This window comes from Lithobates pipiens, unplaced genomic scaffold, assembly GCF_037356315.1.
Source record: "Lithobates pipiens isolate NorthernLeopardFrog02 unplaced genomic scaffold, aLitPip1_a1.2 Scaffold_1, whole genome shotgun sequence".
Lineage (NCBI taxonomy): Eukaryota > Metazoa > Chordata > Amphibia > Anura > Ranidae > Lithobates > Lithobates pipiens.
The window spans coordinates 233,452,008-233,475,445 of record NW_027507685.1 but is presented as its reverse complement, the minus strand read 5'-3'; the positions used below and the strand labels follow the sequence as shown (position 1 = coordinate 233,475,445).

At 48.5% G+C, this 23,438-nt stretch overlaps 1 protein-coding gene across 1 annotated transcript in view; it reads right to left on the bottom strand.

Moving 5' to 3' along the window:
- LOC143984729 (H-2 class II histocompatibility antigen, E-S beta chain-like) overlaps positions 1-23,438 on the bottom strand; it is a 134,516-nt gene that overhangs the window by 56,098 nt on the left and 54,980 nt on the right. The window contains exon 2 of the mRNA XM_077484661.1: positions 17,817-18,092. Coding sequence (XP_077340787.1) covers positions 17,817-18,092 — 276 coding nt within the window. The remainder of the gene's footprint in view (positions 1-17,816; positions 18,093-23,438) is intronic.

The window sequence follows — 23,438 nt, the reverse complement described above, 5'->3', positions numbered from 1 at the left end:
TTATTATTTTTTTTTTACTAGTAATGGTGATCAAGGGGTTAACGGTGTTCCCTAGGTGTGTTCTAACTGTAAGGGGGGTGGGACTGGCTAGGGGAGATGACAGACAGCTGTTCAGACTTTGTATGAACACACGATCTGTCTCCTCTCCCCTGAAATAACAGGGATTTGGGTGTTTTTACACACACACACACACACACCCCAGTTCTTGCTCTGTCACAAGCAATCAGGCACTCGCATCGGCTCCACGCACATGCTGCGGGGAGTGCCTCTGGTGGCATGCGCCCCTTGTGGTCAAAAGGCAAAGCGACGTAAGGAAACGTAGTTTCACCCAGCTGTGCCATTCTACCGCAGTAAAACTGCGGCGGCAGGTCAGCAAGTGGTTAAGCTGTGAATGGGGGTGTTCATATCATTTTTGGCACAATCTCCCTTTTGCATTCAGTGGGCAGTACGGCCACTAAATGAGACCCATTCAAGTGAACGGAGCTTTGCTGCAACTGTGTGCAATGCACGTGGTGTGGCAATTATGGGGTTAAAACAGGCAGTGAAGAGGTGACATATTGCCCTCTTCCCACCTATCAAATATCTCTGAAAAGTGACCCGAGTGTAAATTGCTTTTCCCAGGTGTGGCAATCTTGATGGATGTGTAAAATTTGCTAAATTGGAGTGAATATTCACAATTTGTTGTGTGAACATTCTCAGCTTTAGTAAATCGGGCTTACTGTGGTTGTAAAGGTGGAAGTTTTTTTTTTTTACCTTCATGCATTGTATGCATGAAGGAAAAAAAATTGGATTTTTTGTACTCATCGTAAAATCCCTTTCTCTGTAATTCACCGACCAACACAGCTCCTCTCATAGCCATTGGGCTGTTATGCCCTATTACTAGGAGATACTAGACATTAGGTGTAATACAACACTCGGAACTCTTAGTTCCGCCCAGGGGGCAGTCCCTTGGGCAACAACCCTCCAACCTGCCATGCAGTCATCAGTAAGTCAACAAGTAGTATAACGTAAAAGAGAAAAAAAAAGGAGGAGGGGCGGGTGCTGTGTCAGTTGATGAACAACAGAGAAAAGGATTTTACTGTGAGCACAAAAAAATCCTAATTTTCTCTTATATTTACCGACCGACACAGCTCCTCTCGTAGTCATTGGGACGTCCCCAAGCAGTGGCAAACGAGGGGTGGGAAATAGCATAGAAACTTCATCCACCATGGCAGGTGGGAGCTAGTGAAACTTTACCCACAAAAAAAAAAAAAAAAACAGTGCATGGAGAAATCCACCACAAAACCAGGGTACACTCAACAGGAGTGACTACCCACAACCGCACAAAAAAAAAAAAAAACTGCGTAATGAATGTAATGCAACCGCGCATAAAGTTAATGTTACTGTGTTTTTTTTTTTTTTGATAAAAAACAGGAAAAAGGAAATATATTGCATATTCAATTGCAACTCTACGGCCGCCTGCAAAACTTTGCGGCCAAAACAGGCAGTCAATGCATAGACGTCTACCTTGTAGAACTTGGTAAACATGTGGACAGACAACCAGGTTTTCCCTGCTTTACACACATGAGCGACAGACGCTTGGTGTCGAAAGGCCCAAGAAGTTCCGAATGCCCTTGTGGAGTGGGCCGTGACCAGAAAGGGGGGCACCTGCCCCTTCAAGGCGTAGGCTTGTACCACAATCTGTCTGATCCACCTGGAAATGGTGGCCGACGAGACCTCCATGCCTTTCTTGGGACCAGTCATCAAAACAAACAGTGAGTCTGACTTCCGAAAGGGAGCAGTGGCAGACAAATACACCTTCAGAGCCCGAACCACATCCAGAGCGTGAAGGGCCACCTCCTTAGGGTGCTTCAGCTTAGGACACAGAGATGGTAATACAATGTCCTCATTGATATGAAAAGCCGAGACCACTTTGGGTAGAAAAGAAGGTTGCGGACGCAACACCACCTTATCCTTGTGGATAACCGGATAAGGCGAAATGCAGGACAAGACCGCCAGTTCTAAAACCCTCCTGGCCAATGTAATGGCCACTAGAAAAACCACTTTCTGGGAAAGAGTCAACAGGGGAATCTCCCTGATATTTTCAAACGGCGGTTTTTGAAGCGCAGATAACACCAGGCTGAAAAAAGAAAGCTAAGGCTGATATTTGTCCTTTAATGGTGCTTAACGCCAATTTCTGGTCTACTTCTTGTTGAAGAAACAGCAGGATCCTGGCTATATAGAAAAGGAGTGCGGATGCCATACTTTTCCCTCATACAATGAGATATAGGCCTTCCAGGTACGATGTTATATCTTCCGAGAAGATTTCCGAACCCTCAACATAGTTGGGATCACCGAGTCCGACAGACCCCGGTTACTCAGCACCTGGCTCTCAATAGCCATGCCATTAAAACCAGCGATGGTAAATCAGGATGGAGAATCGGACCTCGAGACAAAATGTCCTCTCGTAACGGCAGCCGCCAGGGGGCGTCCGCCACCAGGCGCACTAGGTCTGCGTACCAAAGACGCTGAGGCCAATCTGGGGCAATCCGTATCACCGGAATCCCCTCGACTTCCAATCTGCAAAGCAGACGTGGCAACAGTTTCAGTGGAGGAAAGGCATAGTTCAGCTGTCTGCCCACGGATCTCGTCCTGGACACAAATCTCGGCACCTTCCGATTGAGACGGGAGGCCAGAAGATCCACGTCTGGTGTGCCCCACCTCAGGCACAGAAGCCTGAATACCTCCGGATGCAATGCCCATTCTCCTGGGTTCAGCATCTGGCAACTCAGATAGTCCGCCTGCCAGTTCTCCACTCCCGGGATGTAAATGGCCAACAGGGCCGGTACGTGTCGCTCTGCCCACCGAAGTGAGCGACCTCCCGTGCGGTGGCTGATCTTCTTGTTCCCCCTTGGTGATTGACGTATGCCACAGCTGTGGCTTTGTCTGACTGGATCCTGATCGGACGCCCCTGAAGTCTTATCGACCATGTGGAGAAGCACACCCTGATCGTTCTTAGTTCGAGCAGATTGATCAGCAACTTGAATTCTTCCGCCGACCAGAGGCCCTGAGCCGACTGAACCCCCATCACTCCACCCCAGCCGGATAGGCTGGCATCCATTGTGATCACTGTCCACTTCAGAGGTAGGAACGACTTCCCGGACTGAAGCGAGTCTCTGACTGACTGGCTCACCTGGATCTGTCGATCCAGGGACAACTGAGATTTGTCCCATTTTGTCAAAATCTCCTTCTGCAGAACTCCTGGGTGCATGGGTCCCAGCTCTTGCATGCAGAAGCGGAGTGACGATCACTCGCTGTTTTACCGCGGATCTGAGAGTCTGCACTTTGAAGGTAGAAAAACTCTTGCTTCCATGGAGTTCAGCAGCAAGCCTAGGTATTCCAGACGCTGGGTCGGTACAATCACCGACTTCTTTAGGTTCAACAGCCACCCAAATTCTTGCAGGGTCTGCATGGTGATCGCCACATCCTCCTCTAATTCTGAGGTGGAACATGCCCTCAGGAGATCGTCCAGGTATCCCACAGTCGCGTTCCCACGCTGCCGCAGCAACACCAAGACTGGAGTGAATACATTGGTAAAGACTCGGGGGGGAGGGGGCTGATGCCAGACCAAAAGGAAGAGCCACAAACTGGTAGTGGGCTTCCCCGACTGAAAATCGCAGAAAAATTTGATGCCAAAGGCATATGGGTATGTGCAGGTACGTATCCTGGATGTCTAAGGATGCCAGGGAGTCCCCTTGATGGAGTGCAGCGACTACTGAGCGAACAGATTTCATTCTGTACCTCTGCACTTTCACAAAGTGATTGAGGGCTTTTAGGTCCAAGATTGGACGTACCCCTTCCTTCTTGGTTACTACAAACAGATTTGAGTAGAATCCCTGGAAACGTTCCGATTCCGGAACCTGTACAACCACCCCGCGACACAGCGGGTCCCTTACTGCCCCCAAGAGGGCCTCCCGGCGAGCCGGGGATACGGGTATGCTGGAGGGGAAGAATCTGTTTGGCGGCCCAGAGAGAAACCCTATCTTGTAACCTGAGTAAATCACATCGTAGACCCATTAGTCAGATAGTCGATAGGACCATCGGGCTGCAAACTCCCGAAGGCGACCCCCCACCCGAGACATGGGTGGGGGCAAACCTTCATGCGGTAGCACTTTTGTTTGCAGACTTGCGGTTCCACGTTTTTGTCCTTCCATGGTCGTCCTGTCGGGCTGGGGACGTTTAGCTGAAAAAGCCGTTTGTGAGCGGAAAAAAAGAGGGCCGTTGCCTGCGGCGTGGCTCCTTAGCCTTCCTGGCCTGTGGGAGTAAGGTACTCTTACCACCAGTGCCATTTTTAATAACGTCATCCAAAGAGGCTCCAAAGAGCCGGTCGCCAAGGAAGGGAAGATCCGTCAGGTCTTTTTTTGGATGCCTGGTCAGCAGACCAGCATGTTAGCCAAATCATGTGCCTGTGTATGTAAACAGGCAGATGGCCGTTCTGACAGGGGAGGAGAGACAGATTTGCTGTTCCTAGTGATTAGGAACAGCGATCTGTTTCCTCCTCCAGTCAGTCCCATCCCCCTACAGTTAGAAACACAAATGAGGGAACACATTTAACCCCTTGACCGCTTCCTAGTGTTAACCCCTTCCCTGCCAGTGACATTTTCACAGTAATCAGTGCATTGTTATAGCACTGATCGCTGTATAAATGGCAATGGTCCCAAAAAAGTGTCAAAAGTGTCCGATCTGTCCACCGCAATGTTGCAGTCCCCAAAAAAAAAAAATAAAAAAAAAAAAATAAAAAAAAAAAATCGCAGATCGCCACCATTACTAGTAAAAAAAAATAACAAATGATAAAAATGCCATAAATCCTCTATTTGTAGACGCTATAACTTTTGCGCGAACCAATCAATATATGCTTATTGCGATTTTCTTTACCAAAAATATGTAGAAGAATACATATCAGCCTAAACTGATGAAGACATTTATTTTTTTTACATTTTTTGGGGATATTTATTATAGCAAAAATTATTGTTTTTCTATTTAAATTTGACGCTTTTTTTTGTTTATTGCGCAAAAAATAAAAAAAGCAGAGGTGATCAAATACCACCAAAAGAAAGCTCTATTTGTGGGGGAGAAAAATAAGATGTAAAGTTTGTTTGGGTATAGCGTCAAAGGACCACGCAATTGTCAGTTTAAGCGATGCAGTGCCGTACCGCAAAAAATGGCCTGGTCATTAAGGGGTAAAATCCATATCACTTTAACCTCCTCAGCTCCAGAAGGATTTACCCAGCTTCATGACCAGGCCATTTTTTGCTATTCGGCACTGTGCTACTTTAACTGACAATGGCGTGGTCATGCAACACTGTGCCCATACACATACAGAGCTCTCTTTTGGTGGTATTTCATCACGACTGGATTTTATTTTTTGCAAAATAAACGAAATAAATATTATATATATATATATATATATATATATATATATATATATATATATATATATATATATATATATAATGTTTTTTTTTTCTTTACTTTCTGCTATAACAACACATATTTAATAACAAAATACAAAAAAATACAAAAAAAAAAAAGTCTTCATGAATTTTGCCAAAATATTCTATAATATATGCTACATATTTTTTGATTAAAAAAAAACCAATAAGGCCTGATTCACACCTATGCATTTTTAGTGCTTTTTGCATTTTGCAGATTTGTACTACAGAACATGTTCCATAGGAAACCATGTTAAAATGGACTGTAGTGCAAATCTGCAAAATGCAAATAGCACTAAAAATGCATAGAAAAATATGATTCACCCAATCAGGCCTAATGCCCTGTACACACGATTCGAAATTCTGCCAGAAAAAGACTGATGTGAGCTTTTGGCCAGAAATTCCGACCGTGTGTATGCTTCATCAGGCTTTTGCTGGCAGAATTTCAGCCAGCAAAAGATTGAGAGCAGGTTCTCTATTTTTCAGTTGGATAAAGTACCTATCTGAAAATGCGTTTGCCTGTATACAATTTGGAAGCGCAAAAAAAAAAAAAATATATATAAAATCGGAAACAATTTGACGCATGCAACTTAATTTTCTCGGTTCGTTGTAGTGTTGTATGTCACCGTGTTCTTGAAGGCCTCTTGACCCCTTTAGGGAAAGAGAGCCCTGACTGATGGGGGCATGACCAGGGTGGGTTAAAGTGACCGAGGGGGTCACTAACAATTGGTTGGGAAGTGGGTTGGGCTGGGCCTGAGCTCAACAAAAGTGTTGCTCCCAAGAAGTCCGGATCCTTCTGGAAGCATGGTTTGGAAGAGCTGCTGACCCTGTCCCTCCAGTCCCAGACACAGAGCTCCTTTTTGCCAAGGCCCGCCAACTGGCTCTTCAAGGTCAGGCTGACTGGCTTTTTCCTCTCCTATCTCCTGGGACTGCTCCTCAACCCTACGTCCCCTCCTGCGGAACCCCCTGTGGAGCCAAGGGCCCAGAGACGGGCCTGCCCGCCTTCTCGGCTGAGCCCCGGTTCTTACAGGGCTTCTGTGGGACAATCCTACAATCCCTGCTCCCCTGACCAGTCTGCTGCCTTAGGTGCCAGCGCTTCTGCAACTGGGAAGCGTGGCACCTCCGCCCGTCATCACCGGGGCCCCACTCAGCGGTCCTCCCCCCTGCCTTTGGATCGTCTTCATGCTACCTGGGCCTCCTCACGCACAGCCCGCTCGCGGAGCCCTCATTCCAAGTAGAGCTCCGTTCGGGCTGCTTCCAACACTGCCCCCTCCCCTGCCTGCGGGGTGACGAGTGGGCGGGGTGTTGGCGGCCGGCGGGGGTCTTACTTCCTTGGCGCGCAGATCCTCGGGGCGCTCTGGCAAATAAAAAAGGGTCCAGGTGCGCATCTCCTCAGCGGCCGCCCGCCCTAGCCTCCTGCACGGCGGTTCCGCTGAGGACTTAATGTCGGCTATGCTGCCCCCAGTGGATCCTCTTCTCCCTGTGCCTGGCTGGGCGGAGAAATGGTTGAAAGTACTCGCTCCTCTATATTACAGCATGGAATGACCCTACCTGCGCCCTGCTGGGCGGGAGAGTCATTCATGCCCAATTATTCTCCTGCACATGTGAATGTCACGGATCTCCCTGCGCCCGGTGGGGCAGGAGATTCCTGTTTAGTCACAGCCTCACATATTCCTGTGCTGCCCCCCCGAGTCTGACATGCCACTTAATCAACAGCCTGTTAATGTGTATACCATGAATCCCCCTGCGCCTAGTGTGGCGGGGATTTCCACCGCCCACATTTCCGCGGACTTGCTACAGCTGCCTGAGCGGAATCTCTCTGCACCCCACAGGGCGGGAGATCTGCGATTGTCGCCAACATCCCATCAGCCCAGGCTCATGGCGCCATGTTGAATGAATGAAATACTTGTAAAGCGCACAATGCAATCCAAATCGCCTCATGGGTGAGTGATCGGTGTGGTTCTCAGGCTGTATACTGGAGGCTCCCTGCACCCGGCCGGGCGACAATTTTCCCAGATCGGCGCTTCACCCAAGTCCGACGATCTGTGCTCACCACCACCTCCCTGCGCCCAGCGGGTCGGGTGGTTTTCATTCCGCGCAGACCTCCCTGGTTCATGTGTACCTCCCTGCGTCAAGCTGGGCGGGAGGTCACTTGCCACCTCACTGCAGCCTAGTCTTCCTGCGCCCAACAGGGCAGGAGGCTCTTTGTCCAGGCCTGGGCTGGCGGGTGCACCCGCCACGGGTTACCCTCATTGTGTCAGCAAACGATCTTGTGGTTGTCCAGCCGCTGTCTTAGGCCAGTCAGACTCTTCAGGGTCGGTGGTCGGATCCCCTCCCCTGGACCTTGCCATCCATCATCACAGTCTTGCCTCCCCCTCGGTTCCTCCAGGTGACGGTCGTACCGGACCCCTACCTTCCATGGCCGTTCCGGCACTGGATGTCCCTCTGGGTCCTGCTGCTGGACAGCCTTCATTGAACCTGCCTCCGCGCCTCAGTGAGTATGACTGTAATTTGGATTTGGGATAGGTCGATGACACTTCCGTATCGGGCCCACAAGAGGAACGCATTGCTTCGGTCGTCAAATCTGTCCTATCCAGCATGGGGGTATCGGGTCCGACAGCTCCCCCCCCCCCCCCCCCCCGTTTCTGGCAGTGCTCTGTGGTGGTCTCGCCTACAGGCACACACTTGACGGAGGAGGTGAAGGACAAGATATGGCCTCGCAAATTTGATTTTCTCGCGCTTGTACTTCCAGACAGGGAAACGATCGACAAATCTCGGCGGATCGACGTATCCATGCAGGGTGACAAACCAAAACAGCTTCCTCTGACTTTTGGGAACTGGCTCCAAGGGTTCTGCACTTACGCGGGAGTGCTCTGTGAACGGTTTCCGGAGTTAGCCTCTTCCCTTTTTTGTTACCTAGACCTCATTTGGGGTGCTTATATTCAGTTTCATCAAAAGATGGCGGCGCATAAGGAGTTTTGTTTCAATTGTCAGGACAGCAGCCTGTGGTTGCTGCTTATGTGACCCCACAGGCCTTTGTCTTTTTAGTCCCCGGCCAGCGCTTCTCAATCCGGAGCGTCGGCCGCTTCAAGAAAGGGTATTTGTTGGTTGTTTAACAAAAGCCACTGCAAGTGGTACACTATGTGCCGTTTCAAACACTAGGGCTCAGGTTGTCAGGTTGTAGGGGTGTTCACCCCGCCAGCCGATGCTTTCGGAGAGGCAAACAGTCAATGCCCAGACCAGGGGCAAAGCCTGACCTTTCTAAACCGGAGGACACCAGTGAACGTCTCAGAGATGCTTCCCTGGCTAGACCGGTACCCCCTTCATAGGGAGGCGCTAATCCTGAACGATTGCCTGGATCGTGGTTTCTGGATCCCCTTTTTCCTGTCGGACGTGCCTACCATGGTGCCCAATTTAAAAATCGGCTGTCAAATATGAGTCCGCCGTTTGCCGAGAAGCTCCAGAAGGAACTGTAATTGGGACGGATGGCTGGCCCTTTTGAGCTTCCCCCTTACCACAACCTGAGGGCATCCCCCCTCGGTGTGGTCCCGAAAAAGGCGGAGGGTAAATTCTGCCTTATCCATCACTTATTATACCCATCTGACTCCTCGGTTAACGACGGCATCGACAAGGAGGAATCCAGGGTCCATTACGCCTCTTTTGATAGAACGCTTCAGTTAGGGCTTCCGGTCGGTCTGCATTGCTGGCTAAAGCGGACGTAGAGTCCGCCTTTCGCCTCCTCCCGGTGCACCCAGACCGTTTTCACCTCCTGGGCTGCTACTTTAAGGGAAGCTATTTTTTCAACATGTGCCTACTCATGGGTTGTGCCATATCGTGTTATTTCTTTGAGCTTTTCAGCAGCTTCCTTGAATGGGTGGTTGCCCAGGGGGCTGGTTACCAGTCCTTACTGCACTACTTGGATGATTTTCTCTTTGTGGGTCCAGTGGACAGTGGTCGGTGCCAGCGGCTACTTGCTGTTTTTCAAGACACCTGCCGGCGTTTCACCGTTCCACTGTTTGCTGACAAAGACTGAAGGTCCGGTGACTGTTTTGTCTTTTTTGGGCATAGAAAGCGACACGTGGCGATGGTTTTTCAGTTACCAAAAGACAAGCTAACCAGGCTCCTTTCCTTGGTCCACTTGGCCAAAGGTGCCAAGAAATTGCAGTTGAAACAACTGCAATCTCTGCTAGGTCATTTAGTTTTTGCCTGCAGGGTTATACGAATGGGTAGAGTCTTCTGCAGGCGCCTGACGTAGGCCATGAAAGGAGTGACAGCCCCACGCCACTATGTTCAGATCACCAGGCCCATGCGTGCTGACTTGGGGATTTGGTTATCCTTCCTTCAATCCTACAATGGCCAGTCTTGTTGGCTGCGGGAGGAAGTGCCAAACACACAGCTAGAGCTATACACTGATGCAGCAGGCACCTGTGGCTTTGGCGCTTTCTTTTAGGAGACATGGTCTGCTGAGCGTTGGCCGGGCTCATGGGCCCGCATGGATCTTTCCAATCATTGTTGCTATTGAGCTTTGGGGTGAACGGTTGCGTGATCATCAAGTGGTTTTCTGGTCTGATAATATGAGTGTGGTGCAGGTAGTGAACAAGCAGTCAGCCAGTTCCCCCCCCCAGTCGTTTCGTTGCTGTGGTTTTTGGTTCTGAAGTGTTTACAGTTTAACATTTGTATTAAGGCTAAGCATGTGCCAGGGACAGCTAATGATATTGCCGATGCTCTCTCCTGTCTACAGCTTGATCGTTTCCGCTCCCTGGCTCCGTCAGCCTTCCTGGAGGGCCTCCCTTGTCTGGCCCACTTATGGAACCTCGTTTCCAAAGCTTACTGAACTTCCTTCAGACGTCGCTGTCAGCGCGGACGTGGGCGTCGTACTGCAGGGTGTGGCGCGAGTGGATTCAAGTTTCGGGTGGTGAGTTTTACGTTTCTTCATCTACTGACAGGCGTATGGCATTGTTTGCTTATTTAGTTCACTTGCTGCAGAAGGGCGTTTCGGTTCCACCGTCTCCTCTTCCTTGTCGGCGCTGTCCTTTTGGTTTCCACTCCTCGGTTGGGAGGACATTACTAAAGCTTTTCCTGTTCGACGGATGCTGTGGGGTTGGAAACGGTTACCCATTCCCCCGATTCGAGGCGCCCGGTTTCTCTCCAGATTGTCTCGGGTATTCTTTCCGTGTTGCCGTCGGTATGCTCTTCGTTATTTGAGACCCTCCTGTTTCGCGTTGCATTCCTTTGGGCGTTCTTCGGCGCCTTTCGCATTAGCGAATTAGTTTCGAGATCCACGTGGTCTACGGGTGGCATCCTGTCATCGGATGTTGCTTTTGTGGAGTGATGCGCGACGGTTCTGTTGAAGACTTCTAAGACTGATAGTCTTGGCAGTAGCTGGAGGGTAGTCTTGTAGCGGCCCCTTTTGCCCCGGTATCTCTGGCCTCTCTTTTCATGTCTGCGCACCGCTCTTCTCTCTCTTTTTTCGTTCATGCCGACTCCTCCGCCCTGAGTAGGTTTCAATTTTTACGAGTTTTCTGTCGTCGTCCCGAGATTATGGGCCTTCCCTTGTGCGATTCTTGAATGCACTCGTTCTGCATCGGTGCGGCGACCACTGCTTCTGCCATGGGGTTTTCCCGATACGGAACTTCAGCGCCTGGGTAGATGGGAATCATCTAGTTTTTCGTTGTATGTCCGTCCACATCTGCCGTGTTAAAACTTCAGGTTGCCGGCCTTGATATGGCTACTCGGTGACTCCATCTACTGGGCCGCTCGTTGTGCGGAAGTCCAGACCTACGGGAAGAACTTGGGTTTCGGCTCTGATCTTGTCAGGATCCACTGGCTCAGGCATCAGGGGTTGTGATGGTCCCAGGTTCTTCCGGAATGCCTGTGACTCCGCACACGTGTCCGGTTCCATAGTTTTGGTACTCCATGCTGGCGGCAATGACGTGGGTTACATGCGTTCTGTGGACCTGATTTCTGAGATCAAACTAGACATTGCCCACTGTTTTGCTGTCTTCACCAATTTGATCCTCATTTGGTCGGAAATTGTGCCCCGCTCGGTGTGGGCGCGGACGATCCCAGGCCCCAGGTTGGAACAATTCCGTCAGAAAGTCAACGATCATGTTGCCAAGTTTGTTCGACAGATCGGGGGTTTCGTTATTAGTCACAGAGATTTGGAGTGTGCTAATGCTGATCTTTTAACACCGGATGGTGTTCACCTCAATGAAATTGGTTTGGACATCTTTAATCTTGGACTGCAACGGGGTGTGGAACAGGTGCTGGCTGCGGTGGGGCGCCCGTCAGTTGTTCACTGAAGGGCGGATGGCGGTTTTTTGACCTTGCCAGCATAAAATGGCTGTTGTGGGGATGTGCTCTTGAAGGAAATGGGAAGCAGACGGCCTGTCCAGCACTTATGGTAAGGTCAGGCCCCTTCTTATCTCCTTCCCCTCCTTTTGGAATTACAGTGGTGTGAAAAAGTGTTTGCCCCCTTCCTCATTTCCTGTTCCTTTGCATGTTTGTCACACTTAAGTGTTTCGGAACATCAAACCAATTTAAACAATAGTCAAGGACAACACAAGTAAACACAAAATGCGATTTGTAAATGAAGGTGTTTATTATTAAAGGTGAAAAAAAATCCAAACCATCATGGCCCTGTGTGAAAAAGTGATTGCCCCCCCCCCTTGTTAAAACATACTATAACTGTGGTTGTCCACACCTGAGTTCAATTTCTCTAGCCACACCCAGGCCTGATTATTGCCACACCTGTTCACAATCAAGGCATCACTTAAATAGGAGCTGCTTGACACAGTAAGGTCCACCAGAAGATCCTTGAAAGCTACACATCATGCCGAGACCCAAAGAAATTCAGGAACAATTGAGAAAGAAAGTAATTGAGATCTCTCAGTCTGGAAAGGGTTATAAAGCCATTTCCAAAGCTTTGGGAATCCAGCGAACCACAGTGAGAGCCATTATCCACAAATGGCGAAGACATGGAACAGTGGTGAACCTTCCCAGGAGTGGCCGGCCGCCCAAAATTACCCCAAGAGCGCAGCGACGACTCATCCAAGAGGTCACAAAAGACCCCACAACAACGTCCAAGGAACTGCAGGCCTCACTTGCCTCAGTTAAGGTCAGCGTTCATGCCTCCACCATCAGGAAAAGACTGGGCAAAAATGGCCTGCATGGCAGAGTTCCAAGGAGAAAACCACTGCTGAGCAAAAAGAACATCAAAGCTCGTCTCAATTTCTCCACAACACATCTTGATGATCCCCAAGACTTTTGGGACAACATTCTGTGGACCGATGAGACAAAAGTGGAACTCTTTGGAAGGTGTGTGTCCAAGTATATCTGGCGTAGAAGGAACACTGCATTTCATAAAAAGAACATTATACCAACAGTAAAATATGGTGGTGGTAGTGTGATGGTCTGGGGCTGTTTTGCTGCTTCAGGACCTGGAAGACTTGCCGTGATAAAAGGAACTATGAATTCTGCTGTCTACCAAGAGATCCTGAAGGAGAATGTCCGACCATCTGTTCGTGTACTCAAGCTGAAACGAACTTGGGTTCTGCAGCAGGACAATGATCCTAAACACACCAGCAAGTCCACCACCGAATGGCTGAAGAAAAACAAAATGAAGACTTTGGAGTGGCCTAGCCAAAGTCCTGACCTGAATCCTATTGAGATGTTGTGGTATGACCTTAAAAAGGCCGTTCATGCTCGAAAACCCTCTAATGTAACTGAATTAGGACAATTCTGCAAAGATGAGTGAGCCAAAATTCCTCCAGGATGCTGTAAAAGCCTCATTGCACGTTATCGCAAACGCTTGGTTGCAGTTGTTGCTGCTAAGGGTGGCCCAACCAGTTATTAGGTTTAGGGGGCAATCACTTTTTCACACAGGGCCATGATGGTTTGGATTTTTTTTCACCTTTAATAATAAACACCTTCATTTACAAATTGCATTTTGTGTTTACTTGTGTTGTCCTTGACTATTGTTTAAATTGGTTTGATGTTCCGAAACACTTAAGTGTGACAAACATGCAAAGGAACAGGAAATGAGGAAGGGGGCAAACACTTTTTCACACCACTGTATGTGCTCACAGTATAACTGTGACAGGCACGGTTTTGAAGTATTCAGATGTTATGTGTTGGATTTAAATAAAGCTGTGGCCTTGCCCTTTCCAACTTAACAGTTGCATGTGTGTTATTCATTGGGATGAAGGGGCAAGGGTTAAAAGGCAGTTATACGGATACTTTACAGTTTATGGTTCCTGGGCTCATTGCCAAGTTTTTTCTGATGGAATTTCTGATCTTGTGTATGGGGCATAAGTGTATATTGATTGGTTTGTGTGAAAGTTATAGAGCCTACAAACTATGTTATATATACTGGAAATTTTATTTATACTAGTAATAGCGGCGATCAGCAACTTATAATGGGACTGTGACTCTGACTGTCACTGACATGAGTGACACTAATGCAGCGATCAGTGGTAATACTATACACTGTCATTATACTAATGTCACTGGCTGGGAAGGGGTTAACATCTAGGGTGATTAAGGGGTTAACTGTGTGTTTAATTATGCAATGTGTGTACAGTGTGCTGCTTTTACTAACCGATCTCTCAGTTTCTCATCCCTGTTTTGCAGGGATGAAAAACTGACAGATTGCGCACTTCATACAGAGCTCTATGTTGTTTACGAACACAGAGCTCTGAGCGCTGATTTTACACAGTGGATCAGCAGGTCTCAGTTGTGAATCATTGGGTGGGACTTGCTGACAGACTACTGTTGTGTACAATCATATGTGCGCTCTAAACCTGGAGGTAGGCAGTGGAGGCACGTCCATAGGGAGCGCCCGGGTGACACCCCCCCCCCCCGATAATAATAAAAAAAAAAAAAAAAAAAAGTTTATTTAAACATGTCCCTTTAAGAAAAAAAAGGAAGCACCACGTCTATGCAATCACGAGATTGCAGACAAGGCGCTTCATTTGCCCCACAAAAACTCGCTCTATGGTGCGTTCAATTGTAGCGCTGAAACAACGAATTGATTAATCGACAACTAATCGATTATGAAATGAATTGATTACTATTTTCATAATCGATCGGCCAGTAACATAATGGGGTAAAAAAAAAAACACAAAAAACTAAAAATGAGCCCTTTATAGTACAAAAAGAGCAAATCATTGCTACTGTAAATATTACTTTCAAAGTAAAAAAATTAACCCCTTACAGTAGTGATTATCTGCTTTCTTTTGTACTATAAAGGGCTAATTTTAGTTTTTTTAACCCCATTATGTTACTAAACGTCTTAAACCTGGTTCACATCTATGTGTTTATTGTCGCTTTTTGCAGAAATGCACTACATGGTTTCCTATGGGACACGTTCACATCTGAAAGGGTCAGGGACTTTTAACGCAAAATGGTGCTTTATTGGTTCAATATACTTCAATGGAGAAGCTGCAGAAAAGCATGTCATGTGTTTTTTAATCTACCCAAAAAAATGCAAATCACAGTAAAATCATGTGCGCAAAAATCAAAAAATGTACAGCAAAAAGCAAACTGCAGAAACAAACCTCATAGGTGTGTACCGAGCCTTATGTTGGTCACACAGATCCATTTTCAGATGAAAAATCTTTGTACATTCGCTGATTGAAAGAATTTTGTTTGAAATTTTCACTTGTTTTTAACATTCTGTTTTTAAAATGAACGTAATTTCTGAATGAAAACCACATACAGTGTCTGAAAATTCCTTTGTCCAAGAAGTTTTCTATTATTTCCAAATTTTCCCATCACTGTGGTTGAAAATGAATGTCAATTTGACCCACTTTTTTTTTTTTTTTTTTTTAAAGGTTATTAACCGAAACAATAATCGGCCAACTAATCGATTATGAAAATAATCGTTAGTTGCAGCCCTAGTCGATTGTGCTACAGCTTCCGGCACAATGGACTGGCCAGGCGAGTTCAATTCAGAGTCTGAGCGGCGCTTCCGACGTCACTGAAGGAAGTGACGTTGGCACTCGACTGCTTTCAGTCCCTCCTGAGAGCATCAGCAGGTAAACTGATGGAGGAAGCTCACAACGTACACTAAAATACTAGTTTTCGGTGGTCAGGGGGCAGCAACCTCCCCCTTTAACAACTGGTAACCTGCTGGAACCAGATGAAAGCTGATGGTCAGCAGCAGCACAAACCCCACCCCCCCCCCCCTTAACTACACGTACTTTTCTGTGGTAGGCGGCAGCACCCCCCATCGCTTAACTACATGTACTTTTGTGGTGGTCGGCGGCAGCACCATCACACCCCCGTTTTCAACCACATGTACTTTTCTGTGGTCGGCGGCAGCACCATCCACACCCGCTTATCAACTACATGTCATTTTCGGCAGCAAACCCCTGCGCCCCCCCCCCCCCCATCAACTACATTTAGTTTTCAGTGCTCTGCAGCAGATATGTGATTTACAGGTTTCAGAATGCAGATATGTGCGATTTACAGGTTGCTTTAGTAGAGCCCTCTGTATAATGTACAGCCTGGTATATGATGTGCAGAGCCCGGTGTATAATGCGCAGCCTGGTATATGATGTGGATTCTATAAGGGGTGTGGCTTATGAGAAGTGGAAGGGCCAAACGTGGAGGGGCGGGGTTTCGAGCCCCCCCATCCTAAAAACGTCACCAGCCGCCACTGGAGGTAGGTAGTGATGTAAGCTTATATAGCTTTGCCTACAGCGGCTGCTTGTCTGTGGTACTTATGGGTGGGCGGTTGCTAGGTGGTTAAAGCTGAACTCCAGGATTTTGCTATGTTATGTTTACATGATGCTCTCTGATGGCCCAATTAAACTGCTACCAAATTAGATCACAAAGGGGCTTACTTTTTGTGATATCTGTGACTTTATAGCATTGTGATGTCATAGTATTCAACTGAAAATTGCTCTGCTTCTGAGCACCAGGAGGAAGACTTTAGATCTAGCCACACATCACATCCGCACTGTGAAAGAAAACTACATTTCCCATGATGCTAAGGGAAATGTAAGACATGATGGATGCATGTGTGGGTGGAGCTGAGGGCAGAAGTGAGGGCTGTGGGTGTGTCTGCAGATAAACTGGGTGAATCAGACTGGGAGTCTGAGACTTTTGGGTCCACCCACTATGGAGAGTTGAGTGTAATTACATTACTGCTCACTGTCTAAAGCTCTATAGAGAGGACGTTACAAGACTGGTGGCCAGGGGGATAGAAAGTATAACGGTCACCGGTCTTATGAAATGGAGGTTAAAATGATTGAAAAGTCTTGTTTTACATTAAAATAACAATCATGTCGTACGGGAGTGGCATCGGCGGTAAAGCAGCGCTATTTTTACCGCTGTTTGGTTTTAACCCCCTCTAGTGGCTGAAAAAGGGTTAAAACTGCCCGCAAAGCCCCGCTGCAGTGGTGCTTTGCCGGTGGTATAGCCGCGCTGCCCCATTGATTTCAATGTGTAGGAGTGGTTTAGGAGTGGGGAATACACCGCTCCTTTCACTGCTCCAAAGATGCAGTTAGCAGGACTTTTTTCACCGTCCTGCTAGCGCACCGCTCCAGTGTGAAAACCCTCCGGCTTTCACACTGGAGTGAAAGGGGCCAGATTTTTTCAGGCGATATATAGGCGCTATTTTTAGCGCTGTAGCACCTGAAAAACGCCCACAGTGTGAAAGGGGCTTTAGCCGTAGTGTGCGGTGCGCCCATCACAGTAGACAGCAGGCGCCATGACAGGAGAGCCGCCCGCCAGAGCGCTGAGTGGGGATCTTCTCACAGTGGCCGCATTGTAATTCCCGCCTTCTGGACTGTGCAGCGGTGATGGATGGATGTCACACATCCTGCGGTCCTGGCATTGGACCAGTGGGACGTCCATCATAAGTGCTGCAGGCTCTGGAAGGCGGGGCCTGCTACGTCACTCGGCTGTGATTGGAGTCATATCGGTTCCCGCTCAGTGCTGGGGCTCAGGGCTAGTAACAGAACTGTGCATGCCTGAGACCCGGGGCTTTTTAGGGACCCACTCGGGGCTCCAGCCTCTCTCCCTCCCTTGACACTACTGGGAAAGAGTGCCATGAACCACTGACTAGGGTGATCTTATCACTACCTGGATAGCAATCAAAGGAAAAAAGTACGTTTTGCTAAAAGACTGAACCTTTACAATGATGGATTCAGATTTCTGCTTGGAGTTCAGCTTTAATATGGATAAAAAAAACATCATCTCAGTATAATACACATCCATAGGACCCCCCCCCCCCCTCCCCCCATGCCTTACATTCCCGGATGTCTCAGTTATGTATACACAGAATGTCAGACAATCACTGATCTCAGTATATAATACACATCCATAGGACACACTCACCTCTCCGGTCAGCAGTGACGCCGTGTATTGCCTCATAGTTGTATATACAGAATCTCTGCACCTCGGCCCTCAGTTGTTCTATGTACTCCGTATTCTTGTTCCAGTATTCAGCATCGGGTCTCCCGAGTTCCGTCTTCGCTATGAAATATCCGATATAACTGTCAAAGTATAACTGCTCCTCCTCATTGTAGAAATATCTCCGCAGATACTTCACCTTCTGAGTGCCGTTCATATAGTGACATTCAGCCTTATCTTCAAGAACATAATCGGCGGGTTCTGTGGATGGAGAGCGGAGATATTATACCGGGATGACGTCACATATCTATCGGTGTGTGTCGTCCCCCCCACAGCCCGGACTAATGAACGAAGCCCGGACCCTCGATACACTATACCGTCCTGACATCCAATGTGATAAACGGCCCCGGGGACCCCATACCGGGTGCGGGGGAGGGGGCTCTGACATCTAATCCGGGAAGAGAGGCCATAACCCCGCTGTCTGTGAACGGAGCGCTGCTGTCCGCTCTTATCAGTCACAGTGAGACGCCTGATCCTGATGTAGCATAAAATTCAGATTTTCATGAAATGTGGAGTCCCCACTGCACCGATTTACAGCACTCCGCTCCTCCGTGTCATCAATGGTCGGGGAGAGCCGAATATCTGTACACCGGTGTAGCAGTAATATTGGCATCCCATGAAAATCAGTATCCCTTACCGCTACTGCGCATGCGTCGGTTTCAGACACAAGAAACCGAGCGCAGAGCTACTGACGAACAACACCTCGGACTTCTATTAACTCCTCACGCACCAGTGTATCGGCTGCACGATGAACACACGTCTGACTTTCTATTAAAGCGGTAGTAAACCCGCAATTATTATTTTTTTTTTTTAAAACCTGCAAAGCAAAAGGCATAATGAGCTAGTATGCACCGCATACTAGCTCATTATGAAATACTTACCTTAGAACGAGGCCCCGACATCTCGCCCGATCCACGCCGAGGGAGCCGACATGCTCCCTCGGCGTCTCTTCCGGGTATCGCGGCTCCGGCGCTGTGAGTGGCCGGAGCCGCGATATCGTCACTCCCGCGCATGCGCGCGGGAGATTTAAATCCGGCCGGACGAGCGCTGCCAGATTTTCACGGAGAGAACCCCCTTGTGCGCATGCGCCGCTGCAGTCGGCGGCACATACCGAGGGGAATATCTCCTAAACCGTACAGGTTTAGGAGATATTTTTTTTACCTACAGGTAAGCCTTATTATAGGCTTTCCTGTAGGTAAAAGTTAAAAAAGTGGGTATACAACCACTTTAAAGAGGAAGTAAACCCTGATGAGTTTACTTCCTCTTTCATTCCCTGCAAAGGTAAAGCATAATGGACTACTATGCATCGCATAGTAGCCCATTATGTGTTACTTACCTGACAAAGGAGCCAGCGAAGTCGCCGCTGTCCCCTGTAGTCCGGCGCATCCATCTTCTCGGTGGGGTCTCGCAGCTCCGCCGCTGTCATTCGGCGAAGCCGCGATGACGTCACTCCCACGCATGAGCACGGGAGCCGCCACGCGCGGCAGCTCCATTGTTGGAAATGCCGCGCTCAGTGCGCCTGCGCGCCACTATCTACGGCGCATGCACCGTAGATAGCGGTGCCTGTCTTTGGGCAAATATCTCCTAAACCGTATAGGTTTAGGAGATATTTCTTGGACCTACAGGTAAGCCTTAATCTAGGCTTACCTGTAGGTCAAAGTGGTTTGTAAGGGTTTACAACCACTTTAAAGCGGGAGTCCGGCGTTTTTTTTTTTTAAAAAGCCAGCAGCTACAAATACTGCAGCTGCTGACTTTTACAATAAGGACACTTACCCGCCCAGTGCGCCCGCGATGTCGGCACCCAAAGCCGATCTCTCGATCGTTTCTCGGGTGCTGCCGCCGCCATCTTGGGTATGGGAATCAGGAAGTGGAGCCTTGCGGCTTCATTTCCCGGTTCCCTACTGGGCATGCGCGAGTCGCGCTGCGCAATAAGGATGGTCCCCACTGTCTCTGGGATCCGTGTGTTTCCCAGCAGGCATCGGGGGACCTGCGGAAAGGGGCGTAGATTCTGCGGAAAGGGGCGTATATTTTGCAGATATCTATGCCAGAAGTGGGTACAGATACCTGTACTGTACAGATACCTGCACCCCCCTCCCCCCGAAAGGTGCCAATTGTGGAGCCAGAGGGGGGGAGGGTTCCAATGAGCGGAAGGTCCACTTTAAGGTGGAGCTCCGCTTTAACTTGAGGAGTTAATAAAAGTCAGACGTGTGTTCATCGTGCAGCCGATACACTGGTGCGTGAGGAGTTAATAGAAGTCCGAAGTGTTGTTCGTCGGTAGCTCTGCGTTCGGTTTCATGTGTCTGAAACTGAAGCATGCGCAGTAGCGGTAAGGGATACTGATTTTCATGGGATGCCAATATTACTGCTACACCGGGGTATGGAGAGTATATGAGACAGATACTGTGCTGTATGGACGGTGCATTCTGCACTGTACAGGGCTATACTATTCTACAGGGCTGTCATGTGTCACAGACACAGTATATGGTGCGAAACAATGCTATACTGCACTCCATACAGTGCAATACAGACAGTGCTATAACATGCTACACAGCACAATTCACCACTATACGGGGCTATTCTGTACTATACTATTCTATACCCAAAAATCCAAAAAAGTGGAGGTTTAGAAATAGTCTGCTGTGTACAGACAACATCCTAAACGTAGATATTATCAAAAATTTCCCCTCAAAAGGGCGAGACTTTATAGGCATGAACTGTGAGACATACAATTTGCTATAAAAGAGTATAAAAGTATTTTTATTTTTAACAATGTATCAAAAGACAGATATTCAAAACATAAATAAATAATATTGTACTTCATACAATCATATATTTTGAAAAATATTTGTACATATTGCTTTTAAATGCGTAAAGTTCTCGAGAAATCACAGCAACATATGCATTCAAAATGTATAGAACAGGTTATTGACTCGTGCATTCGATGTAGCCTACGCGTTATGGAGTTTTATTGTACTACTTCTTCAGGGATAGTTCGTTATGCATGTTATTATAGAAATGACAATCTAAATGGCCTTGTACAGTACCTGCCGCCGATATTGTGTTTCCAGTGTGATCCTGCCGCGCTGGTTCTCAGCAACAGGGTACTGTACATCTCGCACTGGCTGCAATAAGAAAATGTCACATTTTCCTATAGCAGCACTGCGAGAAATAAGCGACAATGTCACCTCTCTAATATTAAAACCTGCATGCCTTCAGGGGCATACCAGGCCCTTAGGTCTGGTACGGATTTTAAGGGGAACCCCTATGCCAAAAAAAACGGTGTGGGGGTCCCCCCAAAATCCATACCAGACCCTTATCCAAACAAGCAGCCTGGCCGGTCAGGAAAGGGGGTGGGGACAAGCGAGCAACCCCCCCCCCCCTGAACCGTACCAGGCCGCATGCCCTCAACATGGGGGGTGGATGCTTTGGGGAATGGGGGCGCCCTGCAGCCCCCCTCCCACCCCAAAGCACCTTGTCCCCATGTTGATGACAAGGGCCTCTTCCCAACAACCCTGGCCGTTGATTGTCGGGGTCTGTGGGCAGGGACTTATCGGAATCCGGGAGCCCACTTTAATAAGGGTACCCCCACCCTATGTGAATGAGTATGGGGTACATTGTACCCTTACCTATTCACCTGGGGAAAAGAGTCAATAAAAAAAAACACACTACACAGGTTTTTAAAGTAATTTATTAGGCAGCTCCGTTGGTCTTCTTCCAACATCGGGGGTCTCTTCTGACTCCTTCACGCTCTCCGGTTCTTCTTAGCTCCTCCACTATCTTCTTCCAGCTCTTTTACTAGCGGTGGCCCAGTCTTCTCTGTCCTTGTTCCCTCTTCTTCTGATGTTGACACGACACTCTCTCCCGCTGTAATGCCGAGTGCAACGTGCACAACAACTTATATAGGCATGGGACGTGGTCACAGTCCCAGCATGCCCTGGGACTACGACGTCATAGGGGACGGGGTCACCTGTGACATCACCCGGTGACCACACCCCATGGCTATATAAGTCGCCGCGCACCTCGCACACGGCAGTGTGTTTTTTTTATTGACTCATTCACATAGGGTGGGGGGCCAGGATCTGCGGGCCACCTTATTAAAGGGGGCTCCCGGATTCCAATAAGCCCCCGCCCGCAGACCCAACCAACGGCCAGGGTTGTCGGGAAGAGGCCCTTGTCCTCATCCACATGGGGACAATGTGCTTTGGGGTGGGGGGGCCGCAGGGCGCCCCCCTTCCCCAAAGCACCCACCCCCCCATGTTGAGGGCATGCGGCCTGGTACGGTTCGGGGGGGGGGGCTCGTTCGTCCCCACCCCCTTTCCTGACCAGTCAGGCTGCGTGCTCGGATAAGAGTCTGGTATGGATTTTGGGGGGGGGGGGCGCCGTTATTTCGTTGTAGGGGGTTCCCCTTAAAATCTGTACCAGACCTATTGGCCTGGTATGCTCTTGGAGGGGGAACCCATGCCGGTGTTTTATTTAAAATTTGGCCTGGAGTTCCCCCTCAAGAGTCATAACAAACACAGTGCCTGGTATTGGCGGGGATCCTAGCTGGATCCCTGCACCAGTGTGAACCCGGTCTCAATGTCAGCAATGCTTGTCGCTCATTGAGAAAGGAAAAAAACACATTTTTGCTTTCCCGATGCGAGCCAGCTTCGCTCTGGCTCCCGTGACAAGGCTCGCAGGGTGTCAATCTTGCCGATAAAAGCAGCGAGATTGACACAATATCACGGGCACCAACTGTATGTTGTGGTTAGTATTTTGAATTTTATGCGGTGGAGTAGTGGAAGCCAGTGAAGGGATTGGCAGAGAGGAGCAGAAGTCGCGGATATATATATATATATATATACACACTATATTACCAAAAGTATTGGGACACCTGCCTGTACAAACTTGAACTTTAATGGCATCCCAATCTTAGTCTGTAGAGTTCAATATGGAATTGGCCCACCCTTTGCAGCTACAACAGCTTCAACTCTTCTGGGAAGGCTGTCCACAAGATTTAGGAGTGTGTCTATGGGAATGTTTGACTATTCTTCCAGAAGCACATTTGTGAGGTCAGGCACTGATGTTGGACGAGAAGGCCTGGTTCGCAGTCTCCCCTCTAATTTATCCCAAAGGTGTTCTATCGGGTTGAGGTCAGGAATTTGTGCAGGTCAGTCAAGTTCCTCCACCCCAAACTCGTTCATGTCTTTATGGACCTTTCTAAGCCCAGACTTGGCCACGCTGGTGGCTTGTGTAATCGTGGGCTTATAATTTTGTGAATGGTGACACAACATTATTCATAACAACAAAAGCTGACAGTTATTACTCCAGTCACTCTCTCCCGAATAAGCTAGTGGGTCGGTCTGTGCTCACTCTTTCTTTTACTACAAAGAACGTAGCAGAGGAGAGTAGCGGAGGCACGGGGCTGCATGCCAAAGCTGCAGATGTTCTGTTCTGGCAGATTAGGAGGAGGCAGAGTTTCTGTGTGCGCTGTCTGTTACGTTCCCTCTACTCTTGCACTGTCAGTCAGAACCAGTTAAATATTTGTCTCCCTGTTAGCAGTGTGGT